We start from the raw sequence: 19177 nt of genomic DNA, 5'->3' as shown, positions 1-19177 counted from the left end.
CACGGTTGACCCCATCTTCTCAGCAAGCCCCCACGTCGTCTTTAACCACACCTCTGAACTCCACTGGACCGACCACCGCTGCATCCACTTCACCTTCGGGAAACCTACCACACATCACCGCTCCCAGCAGATGCCTCACCGCCACTGGAGCAAGGTCACCGAGGACCAGCTAACCACCGCCCTCGCCCAGAACCCACCCGCAGACCCAACCGACCCAGACGCCGCAGCCCGTAGCCTCAGACAGTGGATCATCAACTGTACCAACACCCTCGCCCCACTCAAGAAGCCCTCCAGCACCCACACCAGCAAGAGAGCCAGCTGGTTCACCGAAGACCTCCAGGCCTCCAAGCGACCCTGGTGAAAACTCTAATAAAAAATCTGGACCCGTGAACGAACACCAGAAAGCTACACACCCCACAAGAACGCCACCCGCAAACACCACCACCTCAACAGATCAGCCAAAAGGACCTCCTTCAAAGATCGCCTAGACAACAACGCACACAACAGCAAAGAGCTCTTCAACATCGTGAAGGATCTCTACAACCCTAGCTCCAACAACATCCCACCGTCACAAGACCTGTGCGACTCGCTGGCCACCTTCTTCCATTGCAAGATCGCAGCCATCCACAACAGCTTCGACTCAGTCAACACCCGGTGACTGCTGAAACCACCGCTCCCACGACCACCACCCGCCTGGACCAACATCACCAACGACGACACCGTCAAGATCATAAACACCATCCACTCCGGATCCCCGGAAGACCCCTGCCCTCACCACATCTACAACGAAGCCAGCAGCACCGTCGCACCCCACCTCCGGAAAACCATCAACATCTCCTTCGAGACTGCGATCTTCCCAGAGAGCTGGAAGCGCGTAGAGATCAAGGCCCTAATCAAGAAACCTAAGGCGGACCCCAAGGACCTGAAGAACTGCCGACCCATCTCCCTGCTCCCGTTCCTGGTGAAGGTCATCGAAAAGGCTGTCAACAAACAACTGACCAGCTTCCTCGAGGAGATCATCATCCTGGGCCTGTCCCAGTTTGTATTCCGCAGCAACCACAGCACCAAAACTGCCCTCATCACCACCAGAGATGACATCAGGACCCTACTCGACAACGGAGAAACTGCAGCCCTCATTCTTCTGGACCTTTCAGCCGCCTTCGACTCAGTCTGCCACCGCACACTACAAGCACGCCTCTACAACGCCGGAATCCAAGAGAAGGCCCTAGACTGGACCACCTCCTTCCTCTCCGGCAGAACACAGAGCATCCCCCCCCCCTTCCGCTCCAAAGCCACCAAGATAATCTGCGGCGTACCCCAAGGCTCATCCCTCAGTCCAACTCTGTTCACTGTTCAACGTCTACATGGCACCGCTCGCCCACGTAGCACGACCTCAACATCTCCTACGCCGACGACACCCAGCTGATCCTCTCCCTCACCAAAAACCCCCACTCCGCCAAATCCAACCTCCACGAAGGAATGAAGGCCGCCGCCAACTGGATGAAAGACAGCTGACTAAAGCAGAACTAAGACTTTTCAGGACAAAAACAACTGCAAACATCCGGGCCCAGCATCGGTGGCAATCTATGCACAGTGTGTAATCTGCAGCTCATATGCCTCAAACCTTGTGTTTCTCCTTACACGGATGTGGTGGAGTAAAGAACATGGGCAGTGTAATAAATATAAAGAAAATGGAATGGCGACATTACCATCAGAGGAAAGGCAGCACATGTCCCAAAGTATAAGATTCGTACAAGTATAGTTATTTAACTACTTGAAATGTGCACACATCTAGAACACCAAGACCCAACAACAAAGGTTGCTTTGGAGCACATAATACAGTGTAGGTGGGAAAAACACAATACCAACAGGTGACAAATAACGAAAGCTGATCAGACAAAACAAAGAAAGGCCAAAAGGGCTGATTAAGATAAAGCAAGCCTAGCTGCCAGAGAATATGGCTGTGATTGAAAGACTCTTAGCCAGCCCTGCCCACCCTCACACAAGAAGATGCTAGCTGTGAAGTTTCAGAGTGAACACCCTGCCCTATTACTGGCACACCAGATTCTGCTGAAGAGTAGGGCAAGTAGGAGGGAAAACACTTTTGAAAATCCACTCTAGCCTCTGAATATGACCTGTGCTAGGCACGGCTAAATTCCACAGAACATACAGAAACAGAGCTAACTGGGTGGAGACACCACTTGTGGTCAATCTAGATAACACCTGCTGAGTCGGTCTGCCTGGATGGAGAGAGTCTGCCAAATGACTCACTGGCAAAGAGAGCTAGTTCTCCATAGGACAGCACCACAGCCGATGCGCTTCCTGACAGTGCGAGCCCATGCCACTCTGTTGCAGTACCACATGGTCATGGCCTTCAGGACGAGGCAAATTGCCCACAACGTCAGCATATGTGTGTATTAGTAGCAATCCAACGAGGACCAAAGATCACAATTGTCCATGTTAGTCATGTGCAACACACCACATCAGAGGGACAATGCATTATTCGCCACTTTGGAAACCTGTGGAGGATGGCAGGATGGAATGCCGAATTCAGGGGGTCAGTCATCGGCAAGTTTAGAGAAGAATCATCTGAGATGCAGGTCTTGTCCCCAGTTTTGAGCCAATTTAAGGCAAATGACGGGCTTGCATGTGCCACCTTGTGAGTGACACCAGATAGATGCAAGAGGTCAACTGTCGCAGCAACCATAACATTTTCAATGCTGGTAGAGCTCCTCCCAGGAACACCAGTATCATAACTAGACTCAATGTGGCAGTGGAACGCCCTTTAAGGTGAACATGTGCAAAGGAATACATTATTTACTTTTGTAATTCTTTCTGGTACAATCTAACTGCAGGTGCCTCACCTTTTGAATGCTTCCTTAAGCAGCATTCTGGATTTAGAAAATCTAGAGTACAACCCGTGCGGATTGATATGTGGCGCCAAGTTGCCCTGCACAGACGTCGCTCCAGAAATGGCCTGCAGGGCCTATGTAGGCCCCACCCATGTGCGCTGACTGCAGGTGCTTTCTAGGATATTTGCAGATGCAGAATCCAAACTTCAGATTGGTAGTGACCAGCATGCCGATCTCAATTCGGGACCTTTTTTAATGCAATGAATGCACTTCACAGAATGGGGAGAATGGGAGAGTCTGTGAGGAATATGCGATTAGAGAGAGTCTCTACCAGAAAGAGCAGTACTGAAGGTAACTTGTTTTTCTGATAGAGACTTTAACCACAGATTCCTCACCTTTTGAATAGATGCAAACACAGTATCTCCTTTGAATAGATGCCAAAGCAGGATTTTCCCAGTGGAAGCTGTATGAACTGAAACTCAAAAAGGCATGTACGACTAATGAGGGAAATTGCCCTTCTTGACAGGCCAGATTGCCCAGACAACAGTGCTTCATGAACGTATGGAGGAATCTCCATGTCATTGCCTGGCACATGTCCAGGAAAAAGGCACCTCAGTGGTAGAAGTTTTGGTTCTGGTGGACTGAGCCCATAAGCCTCTGGTGGCTGTATTTTGGCTAATGCATAGCATGCCTTAATGCAGACCATGTTCCAGAGAGAGATGGTTCTCTTCTGCACAACCTTGATTTTCTTAGCTCCAGTGAATCTGATAAACAGTTGATAATCCACCAGTTCTCTTTTGCAATCTATTTATAAATAAAGGGGGCTTTCCTAGTCTAATTGGTGGAGTCTCTCCAGTTCCTTAGAAGGCTGAGTTGGAGCGCATAATCCCGGAAGGATGATATATTGCCTGACATAAAATGTAATCACTACCTTTGGAAATAAGACAGGAGTTCGTAGAACCAGTTTATCTAGATAGAACGTGGTAGTATAGCTATGAAAAATGCTGTTTTGAGGCAGAGCAGTCGAGGAGGACAGCTGCGGAGAGATTCGAAGGGGGCACATATGAGGAATGTAAGAAGCAACATCTATTGCCATTGTGGCATATTAAACTGAGAAGGTGGAAATATATTCTGTAAACCCTTAAAGTTAATCACTACAGGTGACTTCAAGAGGGCTGGTCCGGCAATCTCAAAAAGGTCAAAAGAGCTGACCGATGGAGATTAACAGAGCGCAATGCACATCCTCGATGGGCTAGGGATAAAATGAACAACACTTCTGACCCCTTAGCATGAAGTTGAGCAATCTCCTTGGTAGCACATCAAACCAAAAACATGTCCCAGTGGCAGCCATAAACTGATTTGGAAAGGGACTCTCGGCTGCCAAGTTGACAACTTCAGGAGGAAGATCAAAAGCACTCAACAGCTTCTGCTCAATTTACAAGCATTGAGGTGGAGATTGCTTGGATGTACGACCCGGTCCTGCTGCTTCGACAGGAGATCCTCAAAAGGGGTAGCCTGATCGGAGAACAAATGCTCATGCACAGATGTTCTGGATACCACACACTGTGCCCAATCCAGTGTCACTAGGATGACTTGGGCACAGACAGTCCTGATCTTCAGAATTAGAGCCAGGAAAGGTATTCGCGGAAAAGCATACAGGAGTACAGAGTTCTACTTGATGCAAAAAAGCATCTCTAAGCAAGAGACTTTGTGGAAACTCCAACATGATAAAGTGCTGATATTGCGCGATCTTGGCAGTGGAAAACATCGGTCACAACGGTCAGCGCCGACCGGGGTAGGGAAAGGAGTCTGCTCTTGACCCAACATGGGTCCAGGAGCCCGCACTGCAGATCTTTTACAGACTCTTCCAAAATTTCGACTTTATCGGAGAGATCCCCTGGTGCTGTGCCTTCTGGGACTTTCACTGCTGAGTTAATCCAGGACAGAGGCTAAAACGTACAAGTTACTTACCTCGGGTAACTATGTATCTTTTAGAGACAATTCTAGCTGCAGATTCCTTCCAGTAGAATTATCTCCAGGCGTGAGACTGGATCTTGAAACTTTTTGCCACATCATCGCGCCAGGTGGAACAGCATCACGCGACACTGCCCAAGCGTCGTCCGCGTACGTGATGTCAGTGAGGTTACATAAGTCCCACCCCGGCGCGCCTACGTCAGTTTTCTTTGGAGAACTTTTCCGCGGCACAACGCGGAGCCAGCAGAGAAACTGTGGGAACACTGTGCGAAAAGAAAAATGAAAAAGGAATGGTGATGAAGACCATAAAGAGCAGTGCCAACACAGCAGTACCCAAAAGCCGGGAAATGAGAAATACAGAGTACAGTCCTGAGCAGCAACCCTGCTAGTCATGAAAACAGTACCCCCTTAAGACAAGGAACATATGCAAAATGTCATGGCAACATGTAGCGGGACAACAATCCCAACCAAGACCCATGAAGGGAAACCAGTTCCAAGACAAACAGGGAACGACAGACCTCCAAGGCAACCCCAGCACAGAGTGTGACCCCCCTCCCAGGGAGCCAAGGCAGGGCACGGCCAATGACCCAGGCCCTTCAGAAACAAGAGGGAGGGAAAGGAGGGACAAAGGAGGGACAAAGGAAGGCTAGCCTCAAACCTGGAGGAACCAGATCAGAGGAGCCCAGGAGTACCTATAGATCCAGCCTCAACAGTGTCAAAGAAGAGGAAGGAACAAAAAGCCAGACAACAGCTTGTCAAGAGCGAAAGAATGCACACACTCATCAAGCCATCCACCGGGAGGCGAGTGCAGAAGGGCAAGCCATAGGGTCCTCGCAGACCAGGAAGGAATATGCGGCTAGAATTGTCTCTACGAGATACATCGTTACCAGAGATAAGTAACTCGTACATCTGATAGAGACTACTAGCGACAGATTACTTCCCGTAGAATAGATACCCTAGCCATACCCACGGGGAAGGAGGGCCTGCGGAAGGACCCCACAAGCCTGGACATAACAGAGGCCCACAGGGGACTAGTCTAACGAACAGGGCGAAGAGCCCAGTCCTCCCAGGCAAGGGGGGGGGGGAACCCCCACAAGCAGAACACCACCGACCCCAAGAGGGACGTAGGAAGAAGAAAGGAGTTGAAGAAGCCTGTTCACTTACAACAGAGGAACCAAGGGCAAGGGCAGGGAGGCCGAAGTACCCCACGCCCCTCCAAGGCAACAGAGGTTCCATCCAATGCCATGACAAGGAAGAGTAAGAAGGAAAGCCTAGAGGGGCCAAGGAAACGAGGGAAAAGAAGGGTAGCCCACAATAGACGGAAGGCAACAGACCAGACAGAGTGGCGCCGGAAGTAATAAACCGCCAGAAAGAGGAAGAACAGCCCGGAGCCCCAGAAAGACCCGGCAGGCGACGCCTGACAAAGGGAGCAACACAGAATCATCCCAGCCTCCAGGACAGGAGCAAGAAGGTGAGGAAGTGCCCGGACACACTACTACGAGGCGTCCACGCACATGACCTAAAGAAGCAGCCTTAAAATACATAAACGCTATGGAGAGCAGGGGCCTGAAGGCGACCAGAACCCCCTAGCAGAGCGCAAGCTATATAACCGCTACCACCACCCCACATAGGTTAATTTAAGTCTCAAGACATAGGAACCCTCTTTGGAAGAAACTTCCACAGCAGAGGAAAAAACGAAAGAACCACAGGGGAAAAAACCCTGCGGGAGGCTTATCAAGCAGCCCAAGAGAAAAACAGAAGGCCTAATCTCAGGGCCAAGTCTGTGCAGACAACTCTAGCAAAAACACACAAAGTCAACAAAGGGCCGTCCAGAAGCCAACAACGCCATAATTCCAGCAAGGAGGACTCAGGTGGCCATAAATACACCCCACAGCAATGGCAACCGGCCCAGAAGAAGGGCCAGAACCAGATCAACTCAGCAGTCACTGAGGAGGAGGAGGATGTCGAAGCTTGAATGACCAGTCTCTCGGGTGTAGGATGAGTGGTCAGAAACGCAGGATCACTCGGCGCCGGGCGATGACGCCTGGTGACGTTCTGATCTACAGGCGCCCCTGTGGCAGGCCGCGACCAAGTGCCCAACAAGACATCAGTGAGGGCGTAATTGAACGGTAGCAGCGGCTCCGATGAAGTGGATGCTGAGTGGAGCACTTCAGGGAGGATGTTAGTTTTCAGTGCCAATGTAGGGACATCAGGGTGAAGGACCTCAGCTGCCCGACGGAAAACAACTGTATACGAGGCACCTTCCTCCATAGTGGACGGGGGAGGGGCAAACACCAGGTCAGAGGAGATGTCAAGGCCGCCAGCCTCCTCCAAGTCATCCGCCCAAAACTGCTCGGAGTCGCACTGGCGAGCAAGAGGGTCCTCAGACCCCTCCCAGTTGTCCTCAGCCTCCGCCGTGTGCGGTACAGATTGCGGTGGCGGGGCAGGGGCCAGGGGAGAAACAGTGCCGGGAACGGCGCCAGTCGGGGCTGAACCAGCGCCATGTTCCAATTCGGATACCAGGCGGAGACAAAACCGTCTGGAAACCGGGGCAGAGGCGGAACCAACGGCACCCACTGCTGCGCCACAGGCGGAGCAGAGGGCAGAGCCGGAGCTGGCAGCGTAGGGCCTCTTGGCGCTGGAGCCGATGGTGCAGGATCCTGCGGCGCCGGAGCCGCCGCTGGGGCCGGAGCCGTCGGTGGAGCAGTCGGCCCAGCAGGATTCTGACACAGGACCGCGGGGCCCAAATGTGCACCGGCGGGAGCCAGAGGCCTAAACAGGCGGTCCATGGCAGCAAGAAACTCTTGCACCTGTGAGGGAGTCGCAGACGGACCCGGGTAAGGCGGGTAGGCCGCGGGGCTCCCAGGCTCCGAAGAAGCCGTGAGTCGGAACCTCGGTCCCCCTTGTCCGCATCCGAGGAACGACGAGGGGACGTCGGAGAGCAAAAACGCTTCTTCGACTTCTTTTGCAGGCCCCACAGGACTTAAAACCAGGCATCCCTTCACACCAGAGAAGACCAACAGAAGACAAAAGTCCCAAAAAAGATAGTCAAAAAGTGTTTAGGGTACGTGCTCTAACAGGATCTGCGCTTACTGGCGAGGAAAACGAAAGAACTGATGTCAGCGCGCATGGGTGGCGCCTAAGTAGTCTCCCTGACATCATCTCGGCGCATACGACGGACGCGGAGCCGCACAACGCCACCTATTGACTTGCAGAGTTACTGCTCACAAAACTTACGGATCCAGTCTGATGCCTGGGGATATTTTAAGGTAAGGAATCTATCACTAACGTGTCTCTTTCAGATAGCAGTAAACAGTGTTAAAATAACCATAGGCCTCTAGAAAAGTTTTTGTTTAGTAGCACATTAACCTAATTTTAAACAACTCAAACTTGAGCCAATGAGGCGGAGGTGCTAACCTCTCCTACTCCCCCTAGAGGCCCCCAGAGCTTGGATTTCTACTGCATGTTGTGTAAAAGACCCGCTGAGAAGACCTCTGCTCTACCCAGTGTCTGACCTGAGATTAATTACATTTTCATCCTTCACTTCCTCCTTTCTGGACTTGAGATAGTCCTATCCTCCGCTTTTAGCTACTATAAACCTTCCTTTCACAGACAGGAATAAATTGGCTCTTTACTAGCTGGAAAAGAACGGAATAACCATTCTAAAGAGGATGTCAAGTCAATGCAAGATTCCGTGATAAGTGCCCCCCCCCCCCGTACTTCCGCGAAGGCAACACAAAAAACAGGAAGCATGGACACCCAGCTGGATTTCACTACCAAAGCGTCTGCAGCGACTATCACCAAGCATCTGAAAAAGCCTTCTGAAAAGTTGCTAAATAAGTTGGGAACACACAAAAAAACACATGCATGAAAACAGAGCTTTTGATATCTAGTCAGACCTACAACCCAAGTCCTCTACAACTAAAGCAGCAATATTCTTGACAAGCAAAAAGCCATCATAGCCAGTACAGCTGACAAAGCTTTTGTCGTCTACAATGTATACACTGTTGACAGTGGTCACCACCTCAATAAGGTGGAAGAATGCAGTGGTTACTATACCCTCTGATGACATTGATCTAATTTCTAAGTTACAGAAACACAGAGTCTACAAAAAGTATGTGAATATTTTACTCAGCCCTTTTCTATGTTGACAGTCATTCTCTTTAACATATGATACACTAGTAGAGCCAACGATAGACTACTCATTACACACAACTCCAAAGAAGAATATTCATTCTGTCCTTCTATTTCATCACTATAACCTGCGAACAACCAATGATCCTTAATCCTCCTATGAAGAATCAAAGTGATATTCCAGTATTGGCGGACTAAACACAATTTTCCTAACTCTCCCACACTTTTTCACTGTAGGTACAGTACTGGCAACCACACAAATCTATACCAATTTATTTTTTAACTCAGGCCTTCAGAAAACGACGTAAAACCATAACACACACACCACTGCTAATGCACTTCCATCCCGGCTTTAAGCACCCTTCACTTTTACAGTACATGGACACCAACTCACTTTTACTGCTACGCCCCAATACCTACAGCATCATATTTTGTTTCAGTACGAGAACCTACAGACTGTTTACTTTTGGTCCTCAGTCTTGCCTAGAAGCACTTCCTGCATTGGAACTATATACCCCTCCTATGAGGAAACTGCTCTCACCTCCTCAAAGTTGCCCTCCATGGGTTTGTAAGCAAGGAGGAGCACAGAGCGCATCAGATCCCCCACCAGGATGAAGTCGCCCTTGGTTTTTAAGTAGAGCGCCATAATGTTATTGTAATGATTGCACTCCGTGCGTAGCTCCTTCTCAGCTGTCCACTCGTACAGGCGTACCTTAAAGAGAAAGCCAGAAAGACCAATGAACAATTTCATTTTTACAGGAATGCTTGTACATATTATATACATTTTGTTATTTACAAGTAGTATAACGCAAACAAAACAAACTTCAGAGAGAATGTATGTGGATTCTCAATGTATGAATTGTGGACAACAGCGTGAACTAAGATGCTGAACCCCAAAATCTTACCATTGAACAGTAGCAGTCTTAACATCTCAAGTTCAAAATAACTACCTTAGGGTATATCAACCTAGCCTTCAATCAATCCCATTGCCTCCATACTAAAATTCCATCTACTTTAAAAAAAAAATGGTTTCTTACCAAAACTACCTCAACTGCCTATATACTCTTATAGCACTAATTATATTCTCATTCTCTGACCCACTAGAACTGTTGAATAAGTTACTTACCTTCGGTAACAATGTATCTGAATTTCCCCCAGGCGTCAGTCTGGATAAGTAGCTTTTCTCATTAGCAGTGCCCCTGCGTGTCGGCATGCGCAGTGGATAGGAGGTTGCGGGACCTATATCGATGCCGCCTGGGTGTGCGGGCATCAGTTCTTAACATGACTTTCCACGTAAGAAGAGCAGAGCCATGAAAGAGACTGACCACTGCTGCGTTAGGGGAGTCCATATCCCAAGAAGTCAGAGCCGGAGGTTGGGAGGGGTGGTAAGGAATCTAAAACTAGAATAAGTCTACCAGATATATCGCTACCGAAGGTAAGTAACGTATTCATCTGATAGAGACTTCTAGTTGTAGATTTGTTACCTATTGAATACATACCCCAACAATACCAACCCCGGAGGTGGATCTGCAAACAAAGATCACACAAGGAAGGCCTAAAGGACCAAACGGGTAAAGTACCCATCCCTCCAAACGTAGCTGTCCAGCCAGTAATCAGGGCTCGAGAAATTCACTCGACCGCTCGCATTTGCGAGTGAGATTGATTAAGGACGAGCTATTTTTAGGTCCTACTCGCCCTTTCTGGCGAGTAGGAATACAAACTTGACACTTGACCTCTGCCTCTGAAAGCAGAGGAAATGTGACAAGAAAGCAAGATTTAAAGGCATCTTTATTGCTCACGAAGTAAATGAGCAATAAAAATGCTTTTAAATCTTGCTAACTTGTCACATTTGCTCAGTTTTCAGAGTTTGAGGTCAAGTTCATTTAAGTTAGGTCGAGGAGATTTTGTAGTTTACTAGACCTGCAGGTCTAGAGCATTTTATATGATTTGTCGAGCCCTGGTAATGTCTGGTAAACATGTGCAGAGATGCCCACGGTGCTGCCTGACAGATATCCAATACTGCGACTCTGCGTGTTAAAGCAGTGGTTGTGGCTGTTGCTCTAGTAGAGTGAGCATGTAACCCCACAGGATGTTCCCGGTTTGCAAATGCATAGCACAATTTAATGCAGAGGACAACCCATCGAGAGATAGTCCTCATCCGTACTGCCCGACCTTTCCTGGCACTCCCATAGCCAATGAAGAGTTGATCGTCCACCTGGAAGTCTTTGAAACGATCAAGAAAAAATGAATGTACTTTTGGGTCCAGGCAGTGGAGTCTCTCCACTTCCTTGGAAGGCTGTGGGGTGGGCAAAAGGTGGGCAGAGTAATGGATTGTCCCACATAAAAGGTCAAAACCACCTTAGGAAGGAATGAAGCTTTTGCTCTGGCTGGACAGACATATAGGGAGGCTTGGAAGACAGAGCCTGGAGTTTTCCAACTCATTGAGCAGAGGTGATGAGAATGAGGCAAGCAGTCTTAAGAATTAGAAGCCTGAGAGGGCAATTATGAAGGGGCTCGAATGGAGCACAGAAGAAAAGTAAGAACCTCATTTAAATCACATTGGGGCATTACGAAAGGAGACTGAGGAAACAAGTGAGTAAGGCCCTTGAGTAACCTATTGACAATGGGTTATTTGAGTTAAAGAGGGTTGATCTGAATTCTCAGAAAGGCAGAGACAGCAGAAAAATAACCCTAAGGGTGCCCAAAGCAGAGCCCTCCTGGGGCAAATAAAGTAGGTACAACAGGACCTCTGAAAGGGGCAGTCTAATCGGAGGATCGATGGTCATAATCAGAAGGTAGAACACCAGCCTCTTCGAGCCACAAGAATGACTTGAGCCCGGTCGTGCTTGAACTTCCTGAGCACTCTGGGCAGAAGTGGTACAGGTGGAAAGGTGAAAAGGAGGCTGAAGCTCGACTTTTGACAAAAAGCGTTGTGGAGAAAGCACTGCTTTGGAAAATTCCATCGCACAATACTGATGGCATTGCGCATTCTCTTCGGAGGGGAACAGATCTAACCTAGGCTCTCTCCACTGCTGAAAGAGACCATCCACCACCTCCGGAGGGAGACGCCAGTCGTGATCGAACCAAGCACCGACTACTGAGTTTGTCTGCTCTGGCATTCAGAGAACCCACCAGGTGGTCATCCTCCAGGGATATGCCCGGATGTTTGAGCCAGGTACAGAAAAGGAGAATCTCCTGACAAAGGGTCCATGACCCCACCCCACCCTGTTTGTTACTGTGGCAGTGGTGATGTCCCTGAGCACTTGCACCACTTTCACTTTGAGAAAGGGAAGAAATGCCTTCAGTGCCAGTCTGATCGCTCTGGGCTTCAAAAGGTTGATATGGAGATGGGACTCCGCAAGAGACCATATGCCTCTGATGCCCGCATCTCTCAGGGTCACCACCATCAGATATGGTTGGGGAAGGTAGAGGGGTCAACGTCTGAACCCATCTTGGTTCGTTAGCCACCACTGCAGTTGATGCAAAGTTGCCTCCAAGATCTGGAGGTATTCGCAACATTCCCCTGGTGTTGTGCCCACTGGAAATTCAGGTCCTACTGCAGAGCCCGCACATGCCACCTGGAATGATCACCCAGCAGGATGCGGGAGGCCATGAGGCCATCAGAGTCTTTCTCCGAAATCTAGGATAGAGGCTGAAACATTGGTATCACAGAACGAATATCCCAGACTCGGTGCTTGGAGGAGAGGCCCAAAACGACACTGTGTCCAGAATCGTTCTGATGAAAGGCAGCGTCTGAGATCGAGTCAGGTGTGACTTCGGCACGTTGATAGTGAACCCAAGAGACTGCAGGAAGTGCGCCTTATTATGGAGGTGGGAGACAACAGCCTTGGGGGAGCCCGCCTTCAACAGTCAGTTGTCGGGATAGGGGGAAGACTGGTACCCCTAATCTGCGCATATGAGCTGCAACTATCACCGTCAATTTTGTGAACACTCGAGGGACACTGGCAAGGCCAATGGGGAAACTGGAAATGCTTGGGGCCCACCATGATCCTTAAATAACGTATATGGGCAGGCAGGAAGGGGATATGGAAATCTGCTTCCTGCAAGTCTAACGCTACCATACAATCTACTGGGTGGAGGGCAGAAAAGACCTGGGCCATAGGGAGCATTCTGAACTTCTCCTTCCGAAGGAAGAAGTTGAGGGTCTGGAGGTCTAGGATAGGAAGATGAGGTTTGGAAAAACAAGCTCTCAAGGAAAGGCTGTTGTGTAAGAATCAATTAGTTGCCTGGAGAGGGGGAGATGGCGGGATGAGATTGTCCATATCGGTAAGGGCTTCATTAATGCCTAAAAGAGATTCGGAGGTAGAAGCCGCAGGCTTAAGCACTTCTGCCAGGAGGTTAGTTTGGACTGCCACCGAAGGGAGCTCGAAGCTGAGGACCTCGGCTACCTTTCTCACCACCACTGCGTACGAAGAACACTCCTCCGTAGCCATGGTAGAGGGAGAAAGAAAGCCAGTGTCAGGGATGGGTCCAAACCACAGGCCTCATCCAGGTCCATCAGCCAGTCTACAGGGTCTTCAAACTGGTCATTTAAAGGGTCCAGCTGCCCCTCTCAATCCTCTTTACCACCTCCTGGCACAAAATCAAAGCCGGGGATGAACACAGAGACAAAAGTCACTTCAAGTGTCGGAACCGATGTCGGTCCTTGTCGGGGACGAGGATGGGGGTCGATGCTGACCAGGTGTATGGCCGGAATCGACATTGGGGAAAGTTTAGTTGGAATGACCGGCCTGAATCCGATAACTGATCCACAGGGGTCCTCTGGAGTCGGGGGCTAAGCCACTGAATGCCTGGGGCCCCTAACCAACTCTGCAGGGCCCAAAGGCGTACCAGTGGAGCCAGGCTGCCCAAGTATGAGGTGCAGGGCCGCATAAAATGTTCGCATCTGGGCAGGTGACGCGCCGGCTCTGATATAAGCGGGGAGTAGTCTCAGAAAAAGGTGCTAGGGACAGAGGCTTAGAGCAACGAAGCTCAGTGGTCTGCGTCGGCCGGCGTGCTCCGCAAACATTCTCGGGCCCTTCCTCTCGAACGAGAGCAACTCAGAGCCTAGCACCAGGGCTCCAACAGGTTTCGAGACTGCTCCAGTAAAGCCTTCAGATTCATGGCACGGCACTCGGAGCACGACTTAGAGTCGTAGTAATGCTTCAATCACCAGAGGTACACAAGGTGCGGATCGGTCACGGACATCATGCGATGAAAGACTCCGCATGGCTTCAATTCGGTCATGCGTTGGGACATCTCGATGTACCATGAGTCCAAGATTCGGAAATAAAATCAACAAGAGACGAAAAAAGGTTAGTCAAAAAACAGCTAAGGGGTAGATCTCTCTGGATCTACACTTAGGCTGGCGCAGAAAAAGAAAGAACCGATGACAGCGCATCGTCTATTTATATATTACAATGTAACACTGTTCCATTATTCACCAAGTCTACTGGACGATACTGCGCATACTTTTGTATATAAACAGCAAGAAAACAGTGACATATTTTATCATTGCACTATGACCAGTTCTACCATGATTATAACCCCAGTTAAGAAAAATTCTGCTTTATGGCCATCTCATGTTATTAGCAGGCTTTGCCCTATTCTATCATACCACTACATGCACCTCAGTATCGAAACTTGACGAAGTCCTTTATTGTATTAGTGGTCAATATTGCTATATGCAATTTATGCTCATGTGGCCATCTTTCATAACTACCAAACTTACTCCATTAAAACTCCCAACTTGGAGATCAAATAGAACACACTGTAATAGGCAAGTAAATAATTCAGTTCTACTCACAGCCCAACATCAATTTATGCACAACAATTACAGTTCCCAGAATAAGGATATATGCAATTCCAGCCAATATGGCATATGTACAAACACTTATTTTAATACATTATCAAAAGCATCTCATCTGTGCCATTGAACAGATTTGTATCACTGACCCTCATAAACGAGCTTCACAGCAGGTTTTCAGCAGCCAAAAAGACATTTGCATCATAGGAGAGTCAAATGGACTCTACTAGGCGCCACTTAATCTCGCATGTGCAGCCAAAGCAACTGGGGTGAAAGACCAGACTATATGTCGCGAAAGCAGTGCTGCCTTGTGCAGGAGGAGAAAGATGGCTGAACGCCGAGGGAACAGATTGGTGCACCAGATCATCCTTGCCCAGTGTGAGGAATTTAGGATCAGCAGTGCCTGTTTGACCCACACCCTCCACAGGAATTTAGGAAGAAGCATAATCTGTGGAAGCATGTATAGCAGGCTCAAAGACTGAACATGAAGGTATCCTCAAGGGCATGATTGAGAGAGAAGTGAATGACACAAAACTGAGGACACTTGCACATCCCAACTCATGATCCACCAAAGAGGTAGAAGCTCCAGCCAGATAGGCGGCTACTGAAGAAATTCACCTTCATCGTGCCTACTTGCACAAATTGCTTCCCAACACAATCCACGACTCCACGCTGTCCTTTCTGCTCACATAATAGTAGAGTAAGGCTACCTCTGCTACTCAAACGCTGCTATTTTATATCACTTGTAACAGTTATTTTTTAACCTCTTTTAATTGTGTTTTACTCCTTTTTAATTGCTGATATTATTTAGCCTCCGATATTTTAACAGACACCTCCTAAACTCGACAGGTTTTCTTGATCCTGCTCTCCTGCCAGGCTATGAGTCACCGCTATTCTCACCGGTCGACAACGCGATTTCCCGATTGCGTGGAGTGAGTTAGTGGTGATGTTTACCTTGCTTACTCACTTCTGGGCAGGGAGGGAGCCCAGGGTTAGCATGCTAGCTGCTTCCTAGGTCTATTTAAATCCATGCTCTTCCTGACGTGCGCAGCCGGCGCGCCAAAGGCAAGCCCATCTGTGCCCAGCCATCGCCAGGACCCAGACTCCTTTAAACCCAGGATATGGCCATGGTCTGAAACATACCTACACTTGCACGGAGCTCTTAGCACTAAGAAGTACAAGGTCTTCCAAATGTACTTCTAAGGACCTCCCGAAGGACCCTTCGTGTGTAGGGATTGCAGTTTTCACAGCTTAGAAACTCAGCAGGTAAATTCCATGACAGCTGCCACAGGCAAAGGACACTCACAGTTGGTTACTAATGATCATCCCCTTCCTCTTGAGCATTCCTTCTGCACTCTAGCCGGGCCCGAAACTGCTTCCTGGCTAATGTTGGATCACTGCCCAAACACGCTGTAGAAATCTAGGACTTGCTTTCCTCAGGGTACACTGATATCGGTTTCCTAACGGAAACTTGGCTCAAACCCAGCTCCACTCCGGCGATCACGGTGGCGATACCAGATGGCTACCGTATTCAAAAACTTGATAGGCAGTCTAAGGTCGGTGGAGGAATTTCCATAGTCCATAAGGACTCCATCAAGGTCACTACATTAGAACAAAGTAGTGGCAACAAACTAGAAATTTTTGTGTTCATAATGGACTCCCAACCTCACTTTTGCTGGAAAGGTGCACTTGTTTATCTGTCGCCAGGCCCCCTTCAGGATTTATCACTACAACTCATGGAATTAATTGCTTCCCACATTATCTCCACTAAACATTTTATTTTATTGTACATAGCGAAATCCCCTCTGATGTGGACGCCTCAATATTTTTGGCGGACCTAGCCACCTTGGGACTGGAGAAGATCAATACAGGCCCCATACATCTTGCAGGACACACTAGATCTTGTTATGACCACCTCTCCCAATATCTGCTGTGAGGCTCCTTGCCCATTCACATGGTCAGAACACTCTCTACTTCAGTTTAAATTAAAAGAAGTAGGGGCTTCTCCCGCTTTTGCTAAAGCCTCCCATAGTTTGTGAAGGAAATGGCATAAAATTACGCCCGACCGCTTAGCGAACATCTTCCCAATCAATGCCAATTTGGCCCTAGACAATATCGAAGATTGTTTAGCAATATAGTAGGTTCCACCCTAGATCAACTGGCCCTTCTAAAATCCTATCCTATTAAGACTGGACAAATGCAGGCGGCGTGGTTCTCCCCTGATGTACGGAAGGAAAAAAGTCAATGCAAAAAATTGGAACGATGTTGGCGTCTCTCCCTTGACACAAATGATAAAGAAATTTACAAAAGTTCTCTTGCCTTATATCATAAGAACCTAAAGAAAGCACGCAAAATTCATATTGAGGCACAACCTAATCAGGCAGGAAAATCATCTAAGGAACTCTACCACATCCTCAACTTTTTTACGAATCCCAAGGCTTGCAACAATGAGTGAACTCCTTCAAAAGAATTCTGTGATAAGTTAGCTAACCATTTTATCCAGAAAATTGAGAGCATATAGGACAAAATTACTAAAGATAGGGACCCTTTGAACGACCACTCTACCTTCAATCCTGCACGCTCTCTCAATACCCATTCCATGGATTGCTTTCCCTCACTCTCAATTAATACTGTGGAATCTCTTATGAAAACAGTTAAATCAGGTTCCCCTCAGGATATTTCACCAGCTAAGGTATCCTCACAACTTCATAAACAGTCGGCACCCGCTGTTTGCTCTATTCTTAATTCTTCCATGAGAAAGGGCCACCTTCCATCCGAGTGGAAGGCTGCCCAGGTAATTCCCATTCGGAGAAACCTAATGCCCCTCAAGATGGTCTGTCCAACTATCGTTTGCCATATTGTGCAGCCAAATTGTGAAATCAGCTGCCCATCTCCATGAGAATAATATCTAATAGGCTACTCTTCAGGAAGGCACTAAAAACATGGCTGTTTCCACCTCTAAAAAATTTATCTTAGCGACTACGATCCCCCTATCTCTCTTCTTAGCGCCAAGACGCCTCTGCATTAGAGCGCTCTGCAAAACTATATCCTATCCTATTCTCCTATCTCCTGGTTACCTTATTTGTGCAAACTTCTGGAAAACATCAACAAGCACCTTTCAGGATATACATTGAAGCAACAGGTTGCCTCAACACCTCTCAGTCTGGATTCCAATCCAGGTTTAGTACGGAGTCAGCACTGATTGCACCTCAGGCACTCACTGAACAAGCAGCCTTACTAAGGCTGCTGGATCTGTCAGCTGCATTTGACACCGCATCTCACTCAATCCTTCTAAATAGATTAAGAAATGTGGGAGTCCATGGCCTTGCCTTTCAGTGGCTGTCTAGTTTTTTAACTCACCGCACCCAATCCATCAACCTTGGTGCCTTCCGCTCCCAAACATCTGAGCTGACGAAAGGTGTGCCTCAGGGATTCTGCCTTAGTCCCACAATATTTATGTGGCTTTCTTAGCAAATTTACTAAGGAACTGGGCTTCATCCCAATTTCATATGCTGACGATACTCAGCTCCTAATAGTGTTTGATAAAAACTCTCCCAAAACCCAGTCAACCTTCTCCGAAAGCATGATCGCCATATCAGCTTGAATGAAGAATAATTTCTTACAGCTTAATGCCAGCAAAACAGAGATTATGCTATTTGGAGTGGCTCCCCTACTCTGGGCCCCAGATTGGTGGCCCACTGACCTGGGTGCTGGCCCGGTCCGGGCATACCTAGAACAGAAACAAGCGATAAAGGAGCAAGTTACAACCACCATGGGTTTCTGCTTCCGCGCATTAAGCCTATTAATAAAGGGGTTTCCCTTTTCTCTGCAAGACAGTCCGCAAAACTCTCCTACAGGCTTTGGTAATAAATTGCTTAGACTATTGTAACACCCTCCCGATCTTAGCCAATAAATCCTCTCTTAACAGACTTCAGGTGGTCCAAAACACTGTGGCCCATTTAGCTTCCAACTCTCCTGCCAGGTCTGCCTCATTGCCGCTTCTCCATGGACTAAATAGGTTGCCTAACCGCAAGTGGATCCGATTCAAGATCTGCTGCATAGTACAGAAGGCAATATATGGCAATGGCCCTAGCTATTTAGCCGACAGACTCATCCAATATCAGCCTTCTAGAACTCTTCAGTTAGGCTCCAAATCACTTCCCTCGGTGACTCATGTTAAGAAATCCTGCATAGGCGAGAAAGCTTTCTACCATCTGGCTCCCTCTCATTGGAATCTCCTTCCTTCCCATCTTCGGAAATGTACCGACTATCTCCGATTCTGCAAGCTCTTGAAAACTGAGCTGTTTTGAACTCCTCTTTCTGTTCCTCTATAGCACGTAGATACCCTTCAGGGGGTAATTTGGGCGCTTTACAAGACTCCAAAATAAATGGTAGTGTGGTTGGGAAGATA

General features: G+C 48.3%; 1 protein-coding gene across 1 annotated transcript in view; it reads right to left on the bottom strand.

The window, feature by feature from the left end:
* Window positions 1–19177, bottom strand: part of DDB1 (damage specific DNA binding protein 1) — a 1134380-nt gene that overhangs the window by 196525 nt on the left and 918678 nt on the right. The window contains exon 22 of the mRNA XM_086955618.1: window positions 9502–9672. Within this exon, the coding sequence (XP_086811744.1) occupies window positions 9502–9672 (171 nt within the window). The remainder of the gene's footprint in view (window positions 1–9501; window positions 9673–19177) is intronic.

This window comes from Lissotriton vulgaris, chromosome 2_1, assembly GCF_964263255.1.
Source record: "Lissotriton vulgaris chromosome 2_1, aLisVul1.2, whole genome shotgun sequence".
Taxonomy (NCBI): domain Eukaryota; kingdom Metazoa; phylum Chordata; class Amphibia; order Caudata; family Salamandridae; genus Lissotriton; species Lissotriton vulgaris.
Note: the sequence above shows the minus strand (reverse complement) of the source record. Positions and strands in the feature narration are given on the sequence as shown.